Source organism: Triplophysa dalaica, chromosome 3, assembly GCF_015846415.1.
Source record: "Triplophysa dalaica isolate WHDGS20190420 chromosome 3, ASM1584641v1, whole genome shotgun sequence".
Lineage (NCBI taxonomy): Eukaryota > Metazoa > Chordata > Actinopteri > Cypriniformes > Nemacheilidae > Triplophysa > Triplophysa dalaica.
Genome location: NC_079544.1, coordinates 15,809,363 through 15,831,740, shown reverse-complemented (window position 1 = coordinate 15,831,740; position 22,378 = coordinate 15,809,363). Strand labels below are relative to the sequence as shown.

General features: G+C 43.0%; 1 protein-coding gene across 8 annotated transcripts in view; it reads left to right on the top strand.

Moving 5' to 3' along the window:
- kmt2cb (lysine (K)-specific methyltransferase 2Cb) overlaps window positions 1–22,378 on the top strand; it is a 90,313-nt gene that overhangs the window by 15,740 nt on the left and 52,195 nt on the right. For all 8 annotated transcript variants that reach the window (XM_056744351.1, XM_056744352.1, XM_056744348.1 and 5 more), the window contains exons 3-7: window positions 5,007–5,095; window positions 7,459–7,612; window positions 14,543–14,728; window positions 18,382–18,479; window positions 18,857–18,966. In XM_056744351.1, the coding sequence (XP_056600329.1) occupies window positions 5,007–5,095; window positions 7,459–7,612; window positions 14,543–14,728; window positions 18,382–18,479; window positions 18,857–18,966 (637 nt within the window). The remainder of the gene's footprint in view (window positions 1–5,006; window positions 5,096–7,458; window positions 7,613–14,542; window positions 14,729–18,381; window positions 18,480–18,856; window positions 18,967–22,378) is intronic.

The following is a 22,378-nucleotide window of genomic DNA, read 5'->3' as shown; positions in this document are numbered from 1 at the left end:
TTTATCAAAACTTTACTGGTTAATAAGTAAGTACTACACACCGAAGTAAAAAACAAACCTAAAGCTGAAGAGACCTAAACGTAGGGCTGGGCGATATGGCTAAAAAATATATCAACGATATGATGCTTCATATCGTTCAATATCGATAATTATTGACCTTTTTTTTAAAGTAAAAATGACAAGTAGAACAGTAAGTATTTAACCACTGTATCTTTACTGACCCACATTATTAAGCAGTACAGCAAATAAAATTAGTTTTAGCATTAAAAAAAGTAAAACAAAATTTTTTTATGTCTTACTCTACTTATATTAAGATAAACGTTTAAACGAACTTTAACTTTGAACTTAAAATGTTACAAAATGTTTCCACTTAATTTAATGTAAACATGGAACAATCAAGGCAAACTTTGAGGTAGATCAACAACAGCATCTGTAATAAGCAATACCAACAAACCCTTATAACAGTAAACGAAAGCCTGACTTCTCCACCATGGTGAACGGCAGCATTTCTTTTGCAATGAAGTACGCTATAGCATGGGTTATGTCATTATATCGCTTTGAAAATTTATCATATGGCATTGTTACAGAGTACCTCTCCATCGTGTACTGCTTGTGGGTTGTTTGATGACTTGAGGTAGATGGGCGACATGATGTATATTCCAAAGGGTTGCAGCGGTTTAGATGGTGGAATAAATTGCTTGTGTTTCCTTGCTTGGACGGGACGTTCTTTTTACATCGCTTTCACACTACGTTCTTCTGATGTTGGTCGGAAGAAAGAAATAAAAAAACTGTCACACTGGCGAGCTGACATCTCGCTTTTTGTTCACAATTTCCGTGCTGACGGCAAGCACGGCACTCATCTTGCACGTGTTCTAACGTCAACAGATGACGCGACCAAATTGAGCCTAACGCAACCCGGCAAATGAGATCTTATTGGTTGTTTGCTTGTCAATCGTAGCACGCTCATGTAACAAAACATATTATAGGCTGTTTAAGATTTTCGGACGTCACGGGCGCGCACATTTAAAGGAAATTATCTAGCGCTATATCGACCTTTTTTTATATTGATATCGACAATGTTGTACCGTCGATAATATCGATATCGTTTTATCGCCCAGCCCTACCTAAACGTTAACCGAAAATACGCGCAAACGTGAGTGACTGAGGGAGGGACAGAGAGAGAAAGCTGCGGACACACTCAGCAACACAATACATCTGTATATGTGTAGGGGAGGGGCGCTGTGACTAGCCTATCACAGAACGCAGACACAGTCAGCTACCCAATGAGGATTTTTATTCAATCCGAGCACAGACTCGTATTACTCGTATGATACTCGTACTCGGCAAAAGTCTTTTATCCGTACCGGATACTCGTTTCAGCCGAGTATCCGGATCAACTCTAGTGTGAACCTACACTGGTGTCACGGTTCGGTTCGATTACGATTATCATGTCATCGATTCGGTTCAATTCGATATCACCATGCATTGGCGTCTCAAATTTCAATTTTACTAGTTCACATGTTTGTCAATAGATACAGGCAGTATAAACTGAAACTGTAATTTTACCTGCTCTAATTTGACTATCAAACATAAAACAAAACTCAAGTCTGGTCTTTAGCATTTGTGGTATTAACCCTGGCGCATGGGCCTAAATCTCATTTAACAGTAGTGGGGTGACAATACACATAAAATTCTTTAAAAGCAATTTTTGAAGGGGACACAAAGAATACAGTCAAAATTGTACAAACTACGACACAAAGGGACAATATGCATTAGGTTCATAGGTTTATCATGCAGACTTGCAGTCATATTATAACTGAACTGAACGGTCACATACTGTAATACAAGTGAACAAAAAAGCTTCATACCATTTATATTTTTTATCTCTGTTGTGAAGACAGGAAACAAATATAAAATCACAATACCCATGATACTACATGTTAACAATGAGTCACTTTTTAAACGCATGTTATCCTGATTTATACTGCAACATCGTCTGATAAAGTCACCGTACATCTACATTAATGAGTGGTTGTTATTTTCCCCTGTAGTGCACTGCCTCCTCCAACAAACTTTGTTCATGTTCGTGTACCCAAACAAACAATCAGTAACAGTGACAAATGCTTAAGTTCTGTGTTGTATTCGTTGATGAATCGCCCGAGTTTCAGTAAACTGAATGTTTAGCTTATCCGCCACAAACTTACTGCACAAAATAGATGCTGAGAAAACAACCTTCTCCAACTGAATGAAAGCTGAGCACCTTTTGTGGACTTTTTGTAGATATAGTGCCAACGTCACAAAACCGGTAACCGGTATGTTCGCGGCTGTGTGTGACACGGGACCTGAATGTCAGGATCGGTGGCTAATAGTGGAGGTTAATGTTCACATCATGCCAGGTCGCCAAAAATAAAACAATGCATGGGAAACGGTTTTGGCGTTTTAGTTGCAGTGTGTGACGTTCTTTGTAACAAGCTAACGTTAACTCGCTAACGTTTTAATTGCTTGCATAGCAGATTCATGTAAAATACATTGGTAATCAGCATTTTTTGCAACAACTAATTTATTAATGAATCCGCATCAACTACATTAAAGAGAATCACTTCATTTAAAGTGAATAAAATAGCCTTCTTACTAGAGTTCAACAACCATGGATGAACTGATCGCATACCTGACTTAAATATGTTGCGCAATGCGCAGGTGAGATGAACGCGGAGAGCAGGCAGTTCACAATTAGTTTAGGTAAACATAAACATATATATAACAATAGAGAATACGAGTTTATTTGATTTAAGGAGGGGACAACCCTCGGATGTGGGGGGAAGTGTCCCCTCAATCCCCCCGGGGATTTACGGCCATGCCCCTGTGTGTTTTATTTGTGCGTGACAAGATTTACACACAGTTTGTGTCCTGTCCAGGTCGTGCTTACCGCATTTTTCATAAAAGCCGAAATGTGCACAGATGTCGGCTTTTAAAGGAATTGGACTATTTTTGATTAAATCATGTATGCGACATGAGGTCAGTAAAACGTAAGTACGTAATAACCGGTTATGGTCTATTTCGACACCCCTAATTTTCACACTGCATACGAAAGCAGCACGTTCGTGTTGCTCTCAGCACATGCAGCAAAAGTGTCTCTACTACCACCATGCCAAAGTCCGTTTAACGAAAGTCATGCCACTCGCCGGCCTTTCAGACAGCTATTAACGTCTTAGCAAGAGTGCCTCCAAGCTGCTATTTAGCATTGCATTTCTTCTCATTTATTGCAATGGCAGTGATGAATATATGAATATAATATCTTTGGCCTTTCCTTTGAGCGCACGTTTACTTTGATTACAACAATCCAAAGTTTTGCATGATGTCATTTTAATAACTCGGATGCGCAAAACTTGCTTAAAGATAATAAAATAAAGAGAATTTCACTAAAATGTTTTAGTGTTACTGTCACATAAGCATAAGGCAATCAAAAATGATGTGCTGAAGCCATCAGAACCAAAACGAACCGAAAACCGTGGGCCATAAACTGAGGTCCGTATTGAACCGTGGGTGAGCTGTATTGTTGCATCCCTATTGACGCCACATATTGTCCGACACACGCTCTCTGTCCGCTGGTGGGAGTGTGCTTAAGGCCCGGTTATACTTGACTTACCCCGTCCCTGTCCGTCTCGCGCACAAACGTCCGAGTTCAACACTTGTGCAACACAAATGAATATGTGTGGGTGATGAATGGCCAAACATTCATCACCCAAACCCATCAATGACTGGTCATTTCAGAACAGGAACAGAACCTTCCATAAATGTTGCAACACCAAGGATGAAAAAATTCTTTAAAGGGGGTGAGGTTGCGAATTGCAACCAATGACTCACCCTCCTCCTGTTTTTAAAAGCACTACAGTGGCTGTCACCTTTTCACTTCATTGCAGAAGGAGATAATGTATTTACAAAAACGTTCTTAGAGCAGTTTCTCCGTTTAGGGCTACTGCAGAAACAACATGGCGAATTCAATAAGAGCTGACCATGTCTAAACATACTTTTGTCCCTCTAATATACTTAAAAATAGTCAATTCAGTACACCTCAAAAAATCTGGTGTGGTCTCTCAATTGTTTATTTTGGATGATCGATAACTAGACTCCAGGGCTGAATGTGCAAATTCATCGAATGTATGGCTCGTAAATAGAACAGAATCTCAGATTTACAGCAGAAAAAAACATGGTACAAAAATTTGTTTTGGTCTATATATTTAATTTTACCCTTCATGACAAATGTGAGGAGGGTGAATTTTTTTATAACTCACCTGTTTAACGGTTTAAGCCTTAAAATTCTGCAAATTAGGTGCATGACCTCTAGGGTGACAAGTGGTTTCTCTAACCATGTCCCGCCTTTTTGATAATTTTCGATTATCCGGGAGTGACGCGCGATGATGCGATGCCAAGATGGCAACGAGCGCCTCCGTCTACTTTAGGCTTCATTTTTACTCTTCACAAACCTACGGGTGACGCCAGATGGGAGGGGTTAAAAACGAGAACTTGTTGATCTAAACACCTATTAGGAAAGTAAATGGGATCATCTTTCATATTCATCTTAAGGAAATGTTTTTTCATATGTTTTTATGATTTTCGCAAATTCACCCCTCAGAATGGGTGAATCAAAGAAAACATCAAGCCAAGACCAATTATTAAAGATGAACCTGCCACACCAGAGCAGGTTTGTGTCTACACAATGAGACAGGCTCCGCCCTCAGTGCCTCGGAGAAAATGAGGAAACAGCGTCTTCATGATGTTCCTCTGTTAAGTTGGTGGCTTTAATGTAAGGTCCCGTGCACTTTACTTCCCCCTCAGTGGACGAAAAACACATGTGCCCGCACACACCCACACAGACGCCCCACCCTTGCAGTGCTCAGGGTACTCTATAGGAAATCAGAGATGGCTGTGACTATATTTAACTAATTCATGACAAACCAGTGTTTTCTGAAGTAAGAATGGTAGTAAAGCTCTCATCTCTTTCTCAGGAACCGTGGGCGAGGGAAAGCTGTGGTGGAGGATGAAGACAGCACAGATGGAATGGAGACCGCAGAAACAGGAAGCACACAGGAAACAGGTAAATCCAGCGCTCCTGCTCATTTCTTTCTCTTACGCACGCACTAAACAGTTGGGGCCTGTTTACACAGTCCCAAACCGATACTTTGGATTTGGATTGTAAATTCATTTTTTGTCAATTCCCCAATTATCCTCTAACTTTCACTCTTTTTCCCAGCTTTCTGTCCCACTTCCCCCTCCTCACTTACCCTCTTCAAACATCTCCTCCGCCGCCTTTCCCTTCGCTTTCCTGTGTCAGTGTTTTCTTTCTGTCATCACACCCCCCTCCCTCAGGAGCAAGCGAGGCAGACTCTCCTCCAAGGCAGCCAAGGCTGTTCCAATGATAAACAAAATCACAATGTGGAGCCCTGAATTGATTTTCTTTCCCAGCTGTGCAGTCAATCTAACTCAAACCTCGGCCGGCCAAGGAGGAGCTTTCAAGAGGCTCGGCCGTCCACACTCCTTGAGCAGGATTGATGAGATTTTCGGCCGTCTCCACATGGCTTCGCTCTCTAGCTCTAATTGAAAGGATTTGACTCCAGCCACAGCATTTCTGCTCTAGAGTCTCTCAGCACCCCCCCCTTCAAGGCGTGTGATTGAGGTCCACAGCAGACAGTGGAGGCTAATGCTCTCTGAAAGCCTTTTAAAATCTCATCTTGTGCATTTTCCGGGCCCTTTTAACTGCTTGTGTCTGATGGCCATGCGTGGTTTCTCAGAACTCGGCTCAGGTTCACAGTAGTGTTAATTTTGTCAGCTATTTTTAATTTTAGTCTTTGATTTTGTCCCATGACGACAACACTTTTTAGTTTTTATCTTACTTACTCATCCTTGTCCTGTTTTTGTTGAGTCCAGTTTAGTTGACTAAGTGTCTAAGCATTTTCGTCTTGTTTTAGTCAACACAAACTTAGTCACATTTTCCTCATGCTGTATAATGGTTAAAATGATAAAAACAATTCTTTAGCTAAAAAGTATAATCACGGTGATTGTTGTTGTTTGACTAAAAGTCAAAGGTGATAACCCAATTTAGATCAGATCACTTCCTAATAGTAATCTATATTTGTATTTATTAGCAAATATGTCATTTTTTTATTAAATTGGACGTAGCTGTAGTTTTCCATTCATTTTTTAAATAAAATAGGAAGTTATTTTAATAGCATTTGAATTGACGATGCTGTCTGAATATCTGGTCACTTTTACCTCCAAGATTGAGCACACAGGCAATAATACGAGTCTGCATCATTGAAGGTTGTTTATGAGCTCATGATAACATTTTTGGGTCAAGGTCACCTCATAAAATAAATCTGATTTCCAAATGTTGAGCTTCCAACTACTATTTCTAAAGAAAATATGTGTTTTGCTTGCCACAGTGCTAGGGTGTTCGGAGTGAATTAAGGCTAATTTGTAAGCTGTTGAAGTTGCATTTAAGCTCCAAGTACATCTGTAAGATTACACCGCAGTGGATAAGATGAATACAGGAGGTGGTTGAGCTCGGCTGTGGTTTCAATGCTTTCAATCTACTGCAAGGTCCCAGTGACTCAGACCGTGAATTGTCCACATTGTATATTTTTCCCAATTCCCAATTTTTGTCTTATTAAAACACAGCACATTTGTTTTTCACATTTATTCTTAAGTAAAGCAAAGCGTGTTCACATTCAAACATGAACTGGAGTTCTTAGCTCTCTGTGACTTTGATTGCTTTTGAACTGGTAAAAATGCAGTCATTGTTCACATGTCATTTGGGTTTTCTCAGCGAAATATTTTGGAAGTGATCAGCAGGTTCGCTGGAAGCAATTGATGCTGTTTACAATATATAAACATTTCATGGATGAACATTAATTTGAGGCAAAGGGACTTAGTCAAAAATCATTCGGGCTTATAATGTGGTCGGTCTCATTAGTTGAGGCCGTGGCATGAAAAAATGTGAAAACAAACGAGTGATCATATCACTTTTTGGTTGTTTGAGTCAGCTCTTTAGATCTGTCATTCAGGGCAAGAGAACTAAACACTCTGAGGCGAGCATTGGCGACCACATAAGAAAAATGATGTGGGTGGAAAAACCTTGAAGAAGCTAAAACAAATGTGTGAGGTTAAAAAAACGAAAGAAAAACAATACATTGTCATGTTTTGACACAAGGGTCATTTGCCTCATTGACAAAAAGGTTTGTTGGTATAATCACAACCGGGGATTATGATTATAGAGTAAATTTCTAAAGTCACTGTATCTTGCTGAAATTATTTTAATAGTTTTACTGGAAGACAAAAAAACTTTGGCCATCATGTCAGCCATGACGTAAAATTAATGATCAAATATCTGTCGTCCAAATATCTATATCAGTGCATCTTTCATTCATGTTCATAAATCTCTCTGTGTGTGTCTCCTATTAGTCACTAAAGGGCAGTCGGAGGAGATGGAGGGCGCCACTGCCGTGGCAGTTCCAGGAGTGGGGGAGGAAGAGGAGCAGTCGTCATCGCCTCTTCCTGCGTGCTGTGAGGCGGGGGCGGCACAAACATCGTCAGCCTTTGGAGAAGCTAAAAGCAGGTCAGAGCAGCATCCTCTCGCTGGGTTGAGTCAGCGCCAGCCTGGGTGCGCATGCGTACTTGTGCGTCGCGCCGTGAACGCTCATGAATGGCTTTGTCTTTTGAACCCTTTTCTCTGTGTTGCTTCTTTTCAACAATTTGAGGAGGGAAGGATGCAATGTTTGTCAAGGATAACAGATCAGTTGACTTGAGTGTGTCTGTTCATGTTGCTGGTGGTTACTCTTTTCTTTTAAGGTGGGGGATGGGCTCTAGATCAGGCAAAACACAAGAGCATTCTGGGTAAAAAAGACTGCAATATAGGAACACAGGAATACGTGCTGCTGGGTCACAGCTCTTGAGCTTTTAGAGGTCCCTCAAGCACAAAGACCTGCACTTTAAATGTATATGTACAGATACTAATACTTCAGAAATGGAAAGAATAGAAAGCTCTTCTAAAACTTTACACAGTAACTTTACACTCGATGGAAAATATGTTTATTTTCAAGGTCATGTAACAACAGTGTTACATAGAAGTGTTCTAGTACTTATTCTGTGCACCTTAGTGTAAAGCATCAAAAACCTTTCAATCTCTGAGTTTGTGTGACTGTTTGCTTACGCCCCCAGCTGAATGTTCGTCAATGTTGATGTTACATTATGAATTTAAGGTTCCCCTGCCACACGCACAAACACACAAACCACTGTCCAAACAGTTAACTCACCATGGCCGCGGGTCTCTCAAGCATCAGTGCATGAAAGGTTGTTAACAGACTGAATGATCTCTGTCTATGACAGGCTGTGCTGCTGTGGGGTGCAAGACACGAGACAACCACGGAAGTGGATGAACAAAACGCCCCGAAGGGTAATTTATTTAAGTGTCAACAAAAACTAGATGCTTTTCGTGAAGCTCAGCTCCGGATAAAGTCCTCCACTCGTGGTCCTTCACGTGAATAGTTCCACTAGGCCGTCTTTGTCGAGTGAGGGAACGTCACTACTTCCGGAAATCCTTCTAGCTGGGGAATCCGCCGTTCGTCATACGTCCGAATCTTTAAAGAGAAGGGAGAGACAAGACACGTCAGCCGGGTAAGAAGCTTGGAGCTGTAACTCACTCTTTCTCCTGGCTGTGAGGCTTTTATCCCTGCTGGTGATTGATCTCAGGTGTTGACGATCGGCTGATTTCCTGCATAACCATGGCGACGCTGATTGGGTGCGAGCCACCTCGCCACACTCCCCCCCCCTAAGCGTCGACCTGGTGGGGAGAAGCCTCTTCTTTACTCCGTAGGAATCCGGTGTTGGAGCAGGGGGGGGTCGTGACCTTGACCGAGTTGTCCAACCTGACCACATCCTCGACAGACCATCCGCATTACCGTGGGAGGCCCCGGCCCGATGTTGTACATTAAAATGGAAGTCCTGGAGCGCCAGGAACCATCTGGTCACCCGGGCATTAGTTTCCTTGGCCTTGGACATCCACTGTAGTGGAGCATGATCGGTGACCAAAGAGAAACTACGCCCGAGGAGATAGTACCTGAGCTCCATGACTGCCCACTTAATGGCCAGGGCCTCTTTCTCCACGGCGGCATAGCGGGTTTCTGCTGGGGAGAGCTTTCGGCTGATGAAAATCACCGGGTGTTCCTCTCCATCTCTGGTCTGGGAGAGGACCGCCCCCAGGCCGGTGTCCGACGCGTCCGTCTGGAGGATGAAGGGGCAACCGAAGTCTGGGGCGTGTAGCACCGGAGCAGACGTTAGGTGCTCCTTCAATGTCTGAAAGGCCTTCTCCGTCTCTGAATTCCACTTTACCTTCTCTGGTTGCCCCTTCTTGGTCAGGTTGGTCAAGGGGCTGGCTAAAGAGGAGAAATTCGGGATAAAACATCTGTAGTATCCCGCTAGTCCCAAGAAGGCACGTACCTGGGTCTTGTTGGTGGGCCTCGGGGCCTTCCGGACGGCCTCGACCTTCTTTGCCTGGGGTTGTATTAGCCCCCGACCTACCCGGAAACCCAGGTACTGTGCCTCCGCTAGTCCCAGGTGACATTTCCTGGGATTTGCAGTCAGCCCCACTCGTCTCAACTCGCGCAGCACTCTCCGTAACCGGTCCAGATGGTCTTCCCAACTTTCGGAATGAATCACCACGTCATCAATGTATGCTGCAGCATACTCCTGATGAGGTCGAAGGACGACGTCCATCATCCTCTGGAACGTTGCTGGCGCTCCATGCAGCCCAAACGGAAGGACACGGTATTGCCAATGCCCCGATGGTGTGCTGAAGGCAGTCTTCTCTCTATCTTTCGGGGTCAGCGGCACTTGCCAGTATCCCTTCGTGAGGTCCAGAGTCGATATGAACCGGGCCTTACCCAGGCGGTCAAGAAGTTCATCTATCCTAGGCATAGGGTATCCATCGAACGTCGACACCTCATTCAGTTTCCGAAAGTCGTTGCAGAAACGGAGAGTGCCGTCGGGTTTTGGAACCATGACGATGGGGCTAGACCATGGGCTGCGGGACGGCTCGATGACTTGGAGCTCCTTCATCCTGTTAATCTCCTCCTCTATTGCCAACCGGCGAGCCTCCGGGACCCGATAGGGGCGCTGCCTGACCACAACTCCGGGGGGGGTACGAATCTCGTGTTGAGCTACCTTGGTTTGTCCTGGTTTTTCACAGAACACATCCTCGAACTGACGGACCAGGACTGTGAGATCCGACTTCTGTATGGGGGAAAGCTGTTCCCCCATCTGTACAACTGGCGCCTCCTTTTCCGCAAAGGCGGCCACCTGCGTTGCGGTTGCCACCCACTTCTTCAATAGATTGATGTGGTAAATTTGGTTTTCCTTTCGCCGTCCTGGTTTCCGGATGCGGTAATTTACCGGCCCCATTTTCTCCAGGACTGTGTACGGCCCTTTCCACACAGCTAAAAACTTGGACGTTGTAGACGGCATGAGCACTAACACTCGTTCCCCTGGTGTGAACACTCTGGGCTGTGCGGAACGGTCATATAGGCGGCTTTGGGCGCGTTGGGCTTCGGCCAAATGCTCCCTTACTAGGGGCATCACTCGGTCGATACGACTCCTCATCTGCTGTACATGCTCTATGACACTGCGATAGGGTGCTGGTTGTTGTTGTTCCCAGGCCTCCCGGGCAACATCTAACAGGCCTCGGGGTTGCCGCCCGAACAGCAACTCAAACGGGGTGAACCCTGTGGAGGCCTGAGGCACCTCGCGAATGCCAAAGAGCACATAAGGTAGCATCAGATCCCAATCGCGCCCATCCTCTGCCACCACCCGCCGGAGCATCCTCTTCAACGTCTGGTTAAAACGTTCTACTAGTCCATCTGTTTGGGGATGATATATGGACGTCCGGAGTTGTTTTACCTTCAGGAGGCGGCAGAGGTCCGCCATCATCCGTGACATGAACGGGGTTCCCTGGTCCGTCAGGATCTCTCGTGGAATTCCCACCCGGCTGAAAAACAAGACCAGCTCCTTGGAAATGGCCTTCGTAGTCGCCTTCCGCAAGGGTACCGCCTCTGGATACCGGGTGGCATAGTCCACGATAACGAGGATGTGTTCATGCCCCCGGGCTGATTTCGGCAACGGGCCTACCAGATCCATCCCAATCCTGTCGAAGGGTACCTCGATTATGGGTAAAGGAATAAGCGGACTGGAGGGAGGTTTACTTGGTGTCGTTACTTGACAGGTGGGGCAGCTTTGGCAGAACCGCTTCACATCTCCGTCTAAGCCTGGCCAATGAAACCGGTCCCTGATGCGTTGCGCGGTGTTGACCGGTCCTAAATGTCCCGCTAAAGGGTGGGTATGTGCCAATTCCAGTATGGGGTTCACTTTGGACTTTGGGACTACCAGGAGTTGTTTTTCCTCCCCCCGTCTTTGTGCGACGCAGTAGAGTAGACCCCTTTTTACCATAAAATATGGAAGTGGGTGAGGTGGGTCCTGGCGGACTTCTCCGTCCACCACCCGGACTTGAGACCAGCAGTGTCTCAATCGGTCGTCTTCTCTTTGGTCTCGTCCAAATGACCCTCCTATGTTTACCTGATGGTACAAATCGGAGAACAGATTATTAACACGACCTTCTGACTCACCCTCTCGCTCGCTCTCGGTGGCTAACATCGCGATCCGTCTTGGTGGTCCCTTGCTTGTCACTGGCCGGTGTTGGCCTCGTCTCTGTGTGTTCCTCGGCTGCACTGCTTGGGCCAACAGTTTTTCAAAGCCTGGCCAGTCTCTTCCCAGCAAAACCGGAACGGGTAAGTCGGGAACTAAACCGACCTCCAAGGGCCAAGATCCAGGTCCGGCTGTTATAGTCACCCGTCGAGCCGGGACGCTGCGAGTATCCCCGTGAACACAGGTAATGGGTATAACCAGCTTTCCCTTCGGCTGGACCAAAGAACTTTGCACTAGGGTCACCGAACTTCCTGAGTCCAATATCGCTGTGACTGTTCTCCCATCTAGACGAATCGTCCTCTTTGGTGCACCCCGGGGCGGTTCCATGTGCCCAACACAGCCGACTAGCCATGCTTGAGGGCCTGGCGTTGCTGGTTCGGTCGGCATCGGCTCATCGCGAGGAGAGGGGGTTGCTGGTCTCTCTACTGGTCGTGAGGTACCCTCCATGCGCCGCCATGGTGGTGCGATCCTCCGAGCCGGGTCCGCTGCTCTCTCTCCCATGTCCCGAGCGTTTGCCGCTTCCGCCAATTCCACCGCTTCTACCGCCTCTCGAAATGTTCCGGGGTTCCTCATGCACACTGGGCCTCTCAGCCATCTAGGTAGAGCGCGCAACAGTCTATCGATCACCACCCTCTCAGCAACCTGTGAGGCCGTCGGGTTCTCCTGGAGAAGCCAAATTTGTGCCAACCGTGTGAGCTGTGCTGCTTGAGTGCGGACTGGCACTGACTTCTGGAACGTCCACTCCCAGAACTGCTGTGCCGCCGTGGTTGGAGAGACACCCACCCGGGCGAGTATTTCTTCTTTCAGGACGTCATAGTTCTCGTTTAGAGGGGATGGTAGAGAAAAATACGCCCGCTGGGCTTCCCCGGTCAGAAAAGGTGTTAAGATCTTTACCCATTCGGTTTTATCCCAGGTCTCCCGTTTTGCGGTTACCTCGAATGTATGGAGGAAAGCTTCGACGTCATCAGCCTCTCCAAGTTTGGTTAGATAGCGATGGGCGGCGGCACGGTGGTCTGTGGAAGGCGTTCCCCCGGCAGCAGATTCAACGAGATGGGTGAAGGCATGCTCTAGCCTCTCCTGTCGTACTGCCATCTGTTCATTAAACGTCTGTTGGCGGATGTTCAGGTCCGTCACACGGCGAATGATCTCCTCCATGGTTTCGTCACCCGGAAGTGGGTCGGTAATGCAGAAGAGAGAGAGCTAGCGTACCCCTGGACAAAAAAAATTCAGAAAAAAATATTATTATACTTCCTGGATGTATGTCTTGCGTCAATATGCCCGCATTCTCCACCAGTTTGTGGGGTGCAAGACACGAGACAACCACGGAAGTGGATGAACAAAACGCCCCGAAGGGTAATTTATTTAAGTGTCAACAAAAACTAGATGCTTTTCGTGAAGCTCAGCTCCGGATAAAGTCCTCCACTCGTGGTCCTTCACGTGAATAGTTCCACTAGGCCGTCTTTGTCGAGTGAGGGAACGTCACTACTTCCGGAAATCCTTCTAGCTGGGGAATCCGCCGTTCGTCATACGTCCGAATCTTTAAAGAGAAGGGAGAGACAAGACACGTCAGCCGGGTAAGAAGCTTGGAGCTGTAACTCACTCTTTCTCCTGGCTGTGAGGCTTTTATCCCTGCTGGTGATTGATCTCAGGTGTTGACGATCGGCTGATTTCCTGCATAACCATGGCGACGCTGATTGGGTGCGAGCCACCTCGCCACAGCTGCCCATGAGGGCAATGATGTGGGCAACAACTGTATATCTGAGGTCTGATAAATATTTACCACTTTACTGGGGTACTTATTCTACCATCAGCTGCACGGTTAACACGAACAGCCTCGCTCACAAAGAAGAGCGTAAATGGGCCTCGTTGCCGATGCTAAGAGAAGTTTAATGCAACAGATGCATAAATCAAATGCATGATTCTTTTACAGAAGACAAAGATCGCTTATTTAAGTGCCACTTAAACCTGTCCACTAATGATTTCAGATGTTGCTTATGGTGTGGTGCTTACTCTTTAGTGTTCAGTTTATACTTTATAGTTTAATATAACAAGCGCTACAGTTTGAGTAAGTTGACGTATAAACAGTCAATTCTTAAGGGAAATGTAATTTGCAAAATGCACTCTGTAGATCAGTTTGTCCGTTTACGTTTAGGGCTACTGTAGAAACACTGTGGACATTCCATTTAGCATTAGTGGATTTTTATTTCGGTAGAGAAAATGACTTATTTTATCCATTCAACAATACAGTCCTATCGGAAATCACGACAGGTATCAGAATCGGGTATAAAGTGCAAGTTTGACGCAAAAAGCAGCTAAATCTATCGTTTTGTCACATTTTGAGAGTTTCGTGTTTTCTGGATTAATGATTTGGACACTTTTGTTTCAAAGGTGTAAAGGAGGAGTTACTCATAAAATTGCGGGGAAGATTTTAACGGTTGAATATGTTATGTCTAAATGTTATGTGTAGCTATATTCAACTCAGTTCCTCCCAGCGAGGCTCTTGTGGAGTCTAGCTTTATTGTTGAAAATATTCCCATGTTCAGTGAGTGTGAAAATAAGAGCTACAGCATGTGTGAATTCTAACACTCCCACATACTTATTGGTAGTATAAACTATGGTGTTTGAACAAATTTTTATAAGGAACTTCTGTTTTTTTGTCTCCTTGGCGTGTAACACAGAAAGTGGACTCGGGTAGTTTCTCTTGAGCTATTACCGATTACCAATCCAAGCCTTGATGGCTGGTCTCCCAGCTACTTGTTTCATTGTTAAGCGTGTATCTCTCTTCCCCTCACAGCGAGCAGCTCTGTGCCTTCTGTTACTGCGGCGGTCGAAGCTTACTGGGGCAAGGGGATCTGAAGCCATTCAGGGTCACGCCCGGAAACGACCCTCCACTCCAACTACAATCCTCAACAGACGAGGGCCACGACCACGAGGACAAGAGCAATGCTAGCCAACCAGGAAGGCACAGGCGCCCAGAGAGGTAAGCTGATTGGCCTGTATTGCGCGCAAGTTGTTTGAGGATGTGAAATCAAATGTGATGTTTACCGTACTGTTTATATGAGCTCAGACAAATTGGATTTCTCTCACAACAACACGACCAACGGTCCGTCACAATTCTATCTTTCTTGGCCAGCCTCTGTGAACAGATCACACAGTATTGGTCATTGTTAGAGAGAGGAAAGCATCACACAAGCCAAAGCGTGTGCGTGTGTGTTTGCATACACTTTTGAACGGTAGGCTTGCAAGAGGCATATCTGACGTCACTAGTTGAATAACCCTCATCTGGATGAAATTCTGGGCAGAAACTGTTTAAATATGTCTCATTCCAGTCGAACACTATGCTCATTGCTCTAGCATGTGTGTGTTTTTGCTTAATATCCTGGAGACAGAGTCATGCGAAGCAAAACAGAGTGTTTGTCCTAAAGTGACCCGCTTGCTTGAATGGTTAAGGACATATTCACATTTCGTAGACTTGCCATCTCATTTTCACCAATAGCGTTTAACGATTTCTATGACATCATCCGGCACTCCAGTTTTTTATCAGATTCCAGGTCTTTTGAAAGATTAAATGCAAAAGAGTACTGCAGGGATGACGTGTTTTTGTAGATGAACACAGAAATTTGCGCTGTATTGGTTCCCATAGACACTTGGAAGATCGCAAAAAATAAGCTTTGTAATTCACAAAGGTTTATGATACTTGCACGTTGTGTCTATCATGATAATCTTTACAAATTAAGCAAATTAATCTGTTAGCAACTACCGTTTTTAAGACGCGTAAAAGCTTTAAATAATCACGAGTGGGTTATAACTTGTGTGTAGATGTCGTAGAATAAATGTGAAAATATTTAGAGCTTTTGTTAACCACAGACCTTATTTTAGGCATTTAACCAAAACCCTGTTCAAAGAACCTCTCGACTTTGGAGTGTTGGAAATGGAAGTCCTAAAATGCTAACTCGCTTCTGGGTTTTGCATACAAAAATGCGTCATCCATGCGGTACTCTATTGGCTATTGTTAAAGGGTGAGGATCCACTCAGTATGTCCTGTATTAAATTCCTGTTTTAGTGGTAAATGCATCTGCACAACAAAGAAAATCACTTCTTTCTACAAAGGCAAACGTGTCCCATCTTTCAATTACAGACGTAATGGTGAAGCGATATCTTTATAATGAATCCCCTCTATGATACCCTAAATAAACCTAACATTGTGGCTTAATGACACCGAAAACAGTTACAATCCCTCCATTTACATTTTTATTTATTTGGCAGAATTTACAAAGGTATAAACGCACAAGACAGTCGGCTATTTTATTTTCATATGTTGGACTTTTGAAGCTTTCTGGTCTGCCCGATCATTACCCTGCAGCTATCCTGAGTCACATAGAGCGAGATGTGAGACGCCGGTCCCAGCGTGCGCTCAGCCCAACAAAAGGCCCTCTCCCCGCTCTCTCGCACAGCTGCCTAATTTGTCTTGGCTCTTTGGAGCCAATCAGCCGTCTCCCAGGGGCCCGTGTGACGTAATGTGCTGCCAGTCTGATGTTGACAGTTAGCCAGTCCTGCTGAGCTTTGTCATCTGTGTGCCACACTACTAAGCAGCAGTGCAGACCGACGAAAGAGCACAAAAGGAGGGTTTTAAGAGAATATGTGATTTGTTGAATTTAGTGCAGCGTGAGGACGATTATCCATAGGGTTCAGAGTGGGTTTGTGATGTTTAATAAAGTGACACTGTTTGGATATTCAAGAGAAAATCCTGTGAAACCTGTTGAGTATGTTGTTTTCACCCCAAATCATATGTATGACACATTATGCTTAATGAAATGGATTTGTAGGAGCATTATTTTTTGAGTTGTGATTATTATCACAACAGTTAAACACATTGCGCTAAATGATTTAAGCACATTGTGCTAAATGTGTCAGTATAATTATTACAGTTAGACAGACAAACTGTATATAAAATAACTGGATTTGAAATTTCTATGGATTTACATGACAACAGACATTTTGCTACAAAATGCTAAACATCACACGTCTTTGTATTAAATAAAACAAAAGTAATACAAAATTTAATCTAATGGTGGTTTATCTTTTTTTTGGATAGACACAAAACATTATTATTATTCATAATAAATGAATTGTACTTACAATAACACTTATTAGTGAAAAGGACATATTACGCAACATTTGAGTTGATAGTTTTTTAATATATCATCCTTCATAGAATAATCTAAAACATGTTTGTTTTGTTTTCAGTGTATATCATTTTGATAATAAAAACAGAAACTTAATTTACGAACTACCAAACGAACTACCAAAAAGCCATTTCAAATGTAACAATTACTGCTTCTAGGTAAAGTAATGACACATCAGTTTCGTGTAAATCTGTTTTATTTGACTCCCCTCTGTTGTCATGGGAATATACAGAACGTCATAAAAATCACTGTTGACCCCTCGTATATGTCACCCGTCCTGGCAAATGGATAGAGGAGGGGTTTAATGAGATACGCGGGAGTGTGATGTGATGGATGCATTTTTATCCCGTGATGTGTTTACGATGAGTCATTTTTGTGTAAGTGGTTAATCAATCAGCACCGCCTCACCGCCAACCCCCCCCCACCCCATGCCTAAATTAAAATGGCTGTGAGTCAAAGCCCCCCCAGTTGCTGAATGTCAAGAATAAATGAACACTCCCAGTGCCAATGGCTGATGGTAGAGGACCGGTAGTCAGAGTGTGTACACATTTATATATCTTTCCTGTGTTAATTCTCTATATATTATATATACAAGTTTTCATTTTCAAAGTTGTAACTGTTAACATTAGTATTAACATAATTTGTATTAACCAGAATGAACAAAGCATATTAAATGCTGTGGAAATATGTTGCTCATTGTTAGTTATTAAAAGAACATGATTCTTATTCACAAGTAAGAGACTACAAAAGGGCATGACCTGTACAAAACAGCATATTTTCAGAGTCAACTAGTGGTGCACTCATTGAATGTGACATGTTTTTAAAATTGGAACTATTTTCAACTTGACACAGTGTCTTAATGCGATGTCATGGTACGACGCCCTGAAAACTGCTTGTGGTTTGACACAACAGCCAAGGACGTCTGCTTAGCAATTAATAAAAATTGTCATCAAATAAATAGTCTAAATATCTGAAAGGCTCAGAGCAGCGCATACAGCAGCGTATTGACAGAGAAGATGTCCTTCCCCGCATATTCACAGAATAAAGACAGTAGCAAAATATCTGTAGTCTGTTATTGCATAAAACATATAATCCTTGGAGAAAAACAGAGACTTATGCATGGCGTCTTTCCAAAGAATTGAAATAAAAGCTGAGTCGATCTTAGTTTCTGAAAATGATTCCAAACATTAAAGGAAGGAAATTTGAGGGCAGATCCGCCAAAGATAGATTCGTTTTTGAGAATATTTAGAATTGCATGCAATTATATGATTTTGCAAATACGCTGGTGTCAGACCAAGCAAGGTTCCACATTTAACAAGAAAATAACAAATATATTTTGGATCATGTATGATTGGCCGTAATACTTTATGGGTGGAGTGGTTGCATTATAAAGTTATATTTTCTTATCATTATCTTGACTGACCTGTGTAATGTGTCTGTTCTGTAGTGTTGTTGCTGAAGACTCAAGTGGCAGGTTCTGGGACGAGCTCCACCATGTCGGTCTGCCGGACGACATTGACGTCCGATCTCTCTTCGATGAGTCGGGTAAGCACTCTTTATACAGTTTAACATAAATATCTTGAATGTTTTGCTTAGTCTCTAATTTGTAGTAGGTTATAAAAGTGCTTCTTTCACGTAATATAAGAAATCGAAGATGAACGAAAAGTACACTATGGCTATAGATCATTTGGAATGTAGTGCATGAGTCATATGGACTATAATGGTGCTGTTGTTTTCCTTTAGAAGCTTTTATCTAGGAAAAAAAACAAATATTTCAGCCTAACATCTCTATTTGTGTTTCACAGAAGAAAATAATTCAGGCTTTGAGCAAAATGATTTAATGATGACGACATGTTCACCACATTGTGAAATATTCCCTTAAAACTCTCATGCAATCGTTTGCCTTTCTTTTTCGCCCGCAGGTCAGTGCTGGGCCCATCAAAGTTGCGTGTCGTGGTCGAATTTTGTGTGTCAAGCGGAGGATCAATCACTGCTAAATGTGGACAAAGCCATCCACTCAGGGAGCACAGAGGTATGCTGGGATAGCTCTTCTTTAGCTGACTGGTATCGGCGGTAGAACTCATGAATAAAATAATGACTGTAAACCTTATGCAAATATTACATCACCTCACCAGAGTACTTGAAAGGTTATGTAAATGAGGGTTAAAATGCTCAGCTTGGTTTTAATGGCTGTGCCAAAGTGCAGTTGCCTATAGTGACTATAATGTGTGGCTGTATTTTAGGTTTTTAAGTATGACAACCATCTTTTTTTTAGGTTTTGTTATTTTACACACATGTGTGCTGAAATAGTGGGATTATAACAACTAGTCCTATAAAGCGAATCTTTAGTTTTATTGGTTTAACCAGCAAGGTCACTAACCACTACCAACTTACTTCTCATGTACGTTTTTTTACCCCACTTGAACAATATGTACATATTACGGTAAATCCAATCCTCTATACTCTATCATCACACTTTTCATACATCCCAGCTGTCAAAGCGCCTAAAGTGTTGTAAATATGCCCTGCCTATTAGCTGTCTAATGTAACTATAACCACATTAACCTCTCGTGGTTGTTCATATACCTGCTACCTCCTCTGATTGTGTAATACACAAATGGAGTCGGAGGATGGATCTAACCGGCTGCTAAAGGTTGCCGCTGATCAGCTGTGAAAGAGAAAAGGTCACGGCTCTCGGCTGTGACATCATCAACTTCATCACTTACAACCCCCCTAACCCCTACAGATCGCATTCCTTAATAGCCCTTTACCATTTGATCTTGTGAATTAGCAGCAACACTGCATTTAACGTTTAACGCCAGTTTTGGGTTGTATAACTGTGAACCTGCTTGTGATTGCCCTTATTTTCTGGGTAAAATTCTCTGTGACCCGAAGCTGGAGGAAGATTCGACACTTCTTTACGCTGTGAGGTTTATGTAAATGCACGCTTAATGAGATGAAGAGAGCAGCTGTAAACATGAGGGTCGGCGGTGTGTCAGGTCCAGGCTCATCTCAACGTTGGTTGACTTTAAGTGGACAGCTGGTTTCTGAGCAGCTCATTAAGGCTGTATGACGGACAGTCTGAGACTCCGAACAGATCGATCCAAATAGAAAACAGGAACGCTGGGCTTTATTGTTGTTTTAGGCATATTCAGAAAGCTGTCGTAGTTTACTGCAGTGAATACCGAATGGTACGTAGAATAAAAGCAGATCACCGGAGTCATTATGTAATGTCTGGAACTTCATTTTTAATGAACTCACCTGGCAGGAGTTATACAGGATGGAGATGTCACTGTAGATGTGCGATTTGTGAGCTTTGTGTAATTAGCTTTTTTTTACTTTCACTAAATGTTTATTAGGTCATCGCCTAATCGCTGTGAAGGTACAGCTTGGCAAGAAATACAGAAATTTTGTATTTTGCTGGGCTGCCAAGGTGACGGGGCTGATTTTGTAAACATTAATTATTACGGTATGGTGTGTTGGGCGAAGATGCCCTAGTTTCATTTTTGCCAGTAGTTTTCCGGCTGCGGTGTTGATCACAGAAATCTTTCTTCACAGCGGGTATTGACCCCAACCACTGGGGAGTACTGCTTTTAATTAGGGATGGACTGATATGTTTTTATGACCAAAAATAAATACATTTGTCGCTTCATCATATGTTTGCCATAATGATAGATCCATGTTTTGGTTATTATTTAAACAAGAAAGGTCCAGGATCATGTGCATTAAAGGGACAATTCACCCAAAAATGAAAATGATGTCATCATTTACTCAGCCTCAAGTTTTTTCATACCTTTATAAATTTCATTGTTCTGTTGAAGATGTTTTGAAGAATGTAGAAACCTTTCTAGGGCATCGTTGACTACCAGAACTACAAGTAGTTTCATTTCCTACTATGGAAGTCAATTGTGCCTCAAACATTGCCAATTCTTTCAAATGTCTTCGTTTGTGTTCATTGGAATAAATACATTTAAACGACGACAGGATTTTTATTAGCTATGTTGTGACATGTATGTTCCATCCAAAATTGTGAGTATAAATTATGCGCAAAACTGGAATATCGCATGAAACATTTGCGGATAAGGCACCGGGCGTTCCATCCAACAATTCAGTAGTAACTTACTCATAATTAGCAAATTTCCATGGAAGTTGCAGCAGTAGGACAAGATGGATGTAAACAACTATTTTTAGGCGAACTATCCATTTAAGCTATATTTGCTAGTTTTTTGATGCAAATTTTATTTTATGGATTAGTTCCATTTAACATTCAACATGTCAACATTAAAATGATAAACTATATTGTGTATTAAAAAAGGAATGGTCTGTAAATCACTTTGGATAAGAGTGTCTGCTAAATGCATGAATGTAAATGAAACATCACAACATAAGCACTGGCATGATAAGCCACCTAAAGACTTACACACTGGTCATAAATCACCATAGGTCATCTTTACAATTGAACCCTATTATACTCTATAATAAGAGTGTTGTGAAAGACTTGTGACAGGATGATGGACAGTGTAACAGCTTCTCTGTGGTCTGTGGTGGATTACTAGTTTGATGGGATAAATGCAGTTGAGTCAGTCTGTCATCATTGTGGGTTGTCACAGCTCAATGTTAGCCTGACCACAGACATTACACTGTCAGTTTTGATGTCTTGTTGTATAGATTCCTCTGCCTTTCCTTTACTTGTTACATGTCGATTATGTGATGAGTTCTTAATGCATATAATGTTTTTTAGATTTGTCTTTGAATGCAATAGACCGTGTTAAAGTAATTGATGGCACCTAAATCTTAACATGTTTCATCATCAAAACCGCATTGCTGGTAGGGCTGGGTATCGATTCTGATGTTCCGCTCTTGCATCCGCCATGTTAATCCAGCAATGAATGAAACATTCACTTCCTGTTATAACATCACTTCCCCCTCCCCCATTGTAATAGGAAAAGTGACATCTAGTGGATAGTAGAAGCAATAACATTCAGGTTAATGAATGTTGAGTGGTTGCAGAAATATGAAAGAATAAAATCGATTTGACCGCATTTAAAAAAAAAAGATTCATTGATTTTTTTGCCCAGCCCTCATGTGTCATGTGACACCCGTTTTTTATCTCTCCACTGTCTACCAGTTGAAGCCGGTATCAGATTCAAGTCACTATGCTCGCTTTCCCGCTCATTCTCCTTCACAACTCCTTCCTGGTGGCACATTCTTCCTAACTCAGTCCGGTCAACCACATTCCTCAAAACATAAAAAACTACTTAAAACCCATCTCTTCTGTGAATATTTGACAGACAAATGAGTAAAAGGCTTTTGTTGAAACTAGTAACTTTGTATTAGCACCTAATGTATTTCTCCTGTATGACATATCGCTAATTGATCCCTGAACTCTCTGTAAATCGCTTTGGATAAAAGCGTCTGCTAAATGTAAATGGAAGTGTGTATCT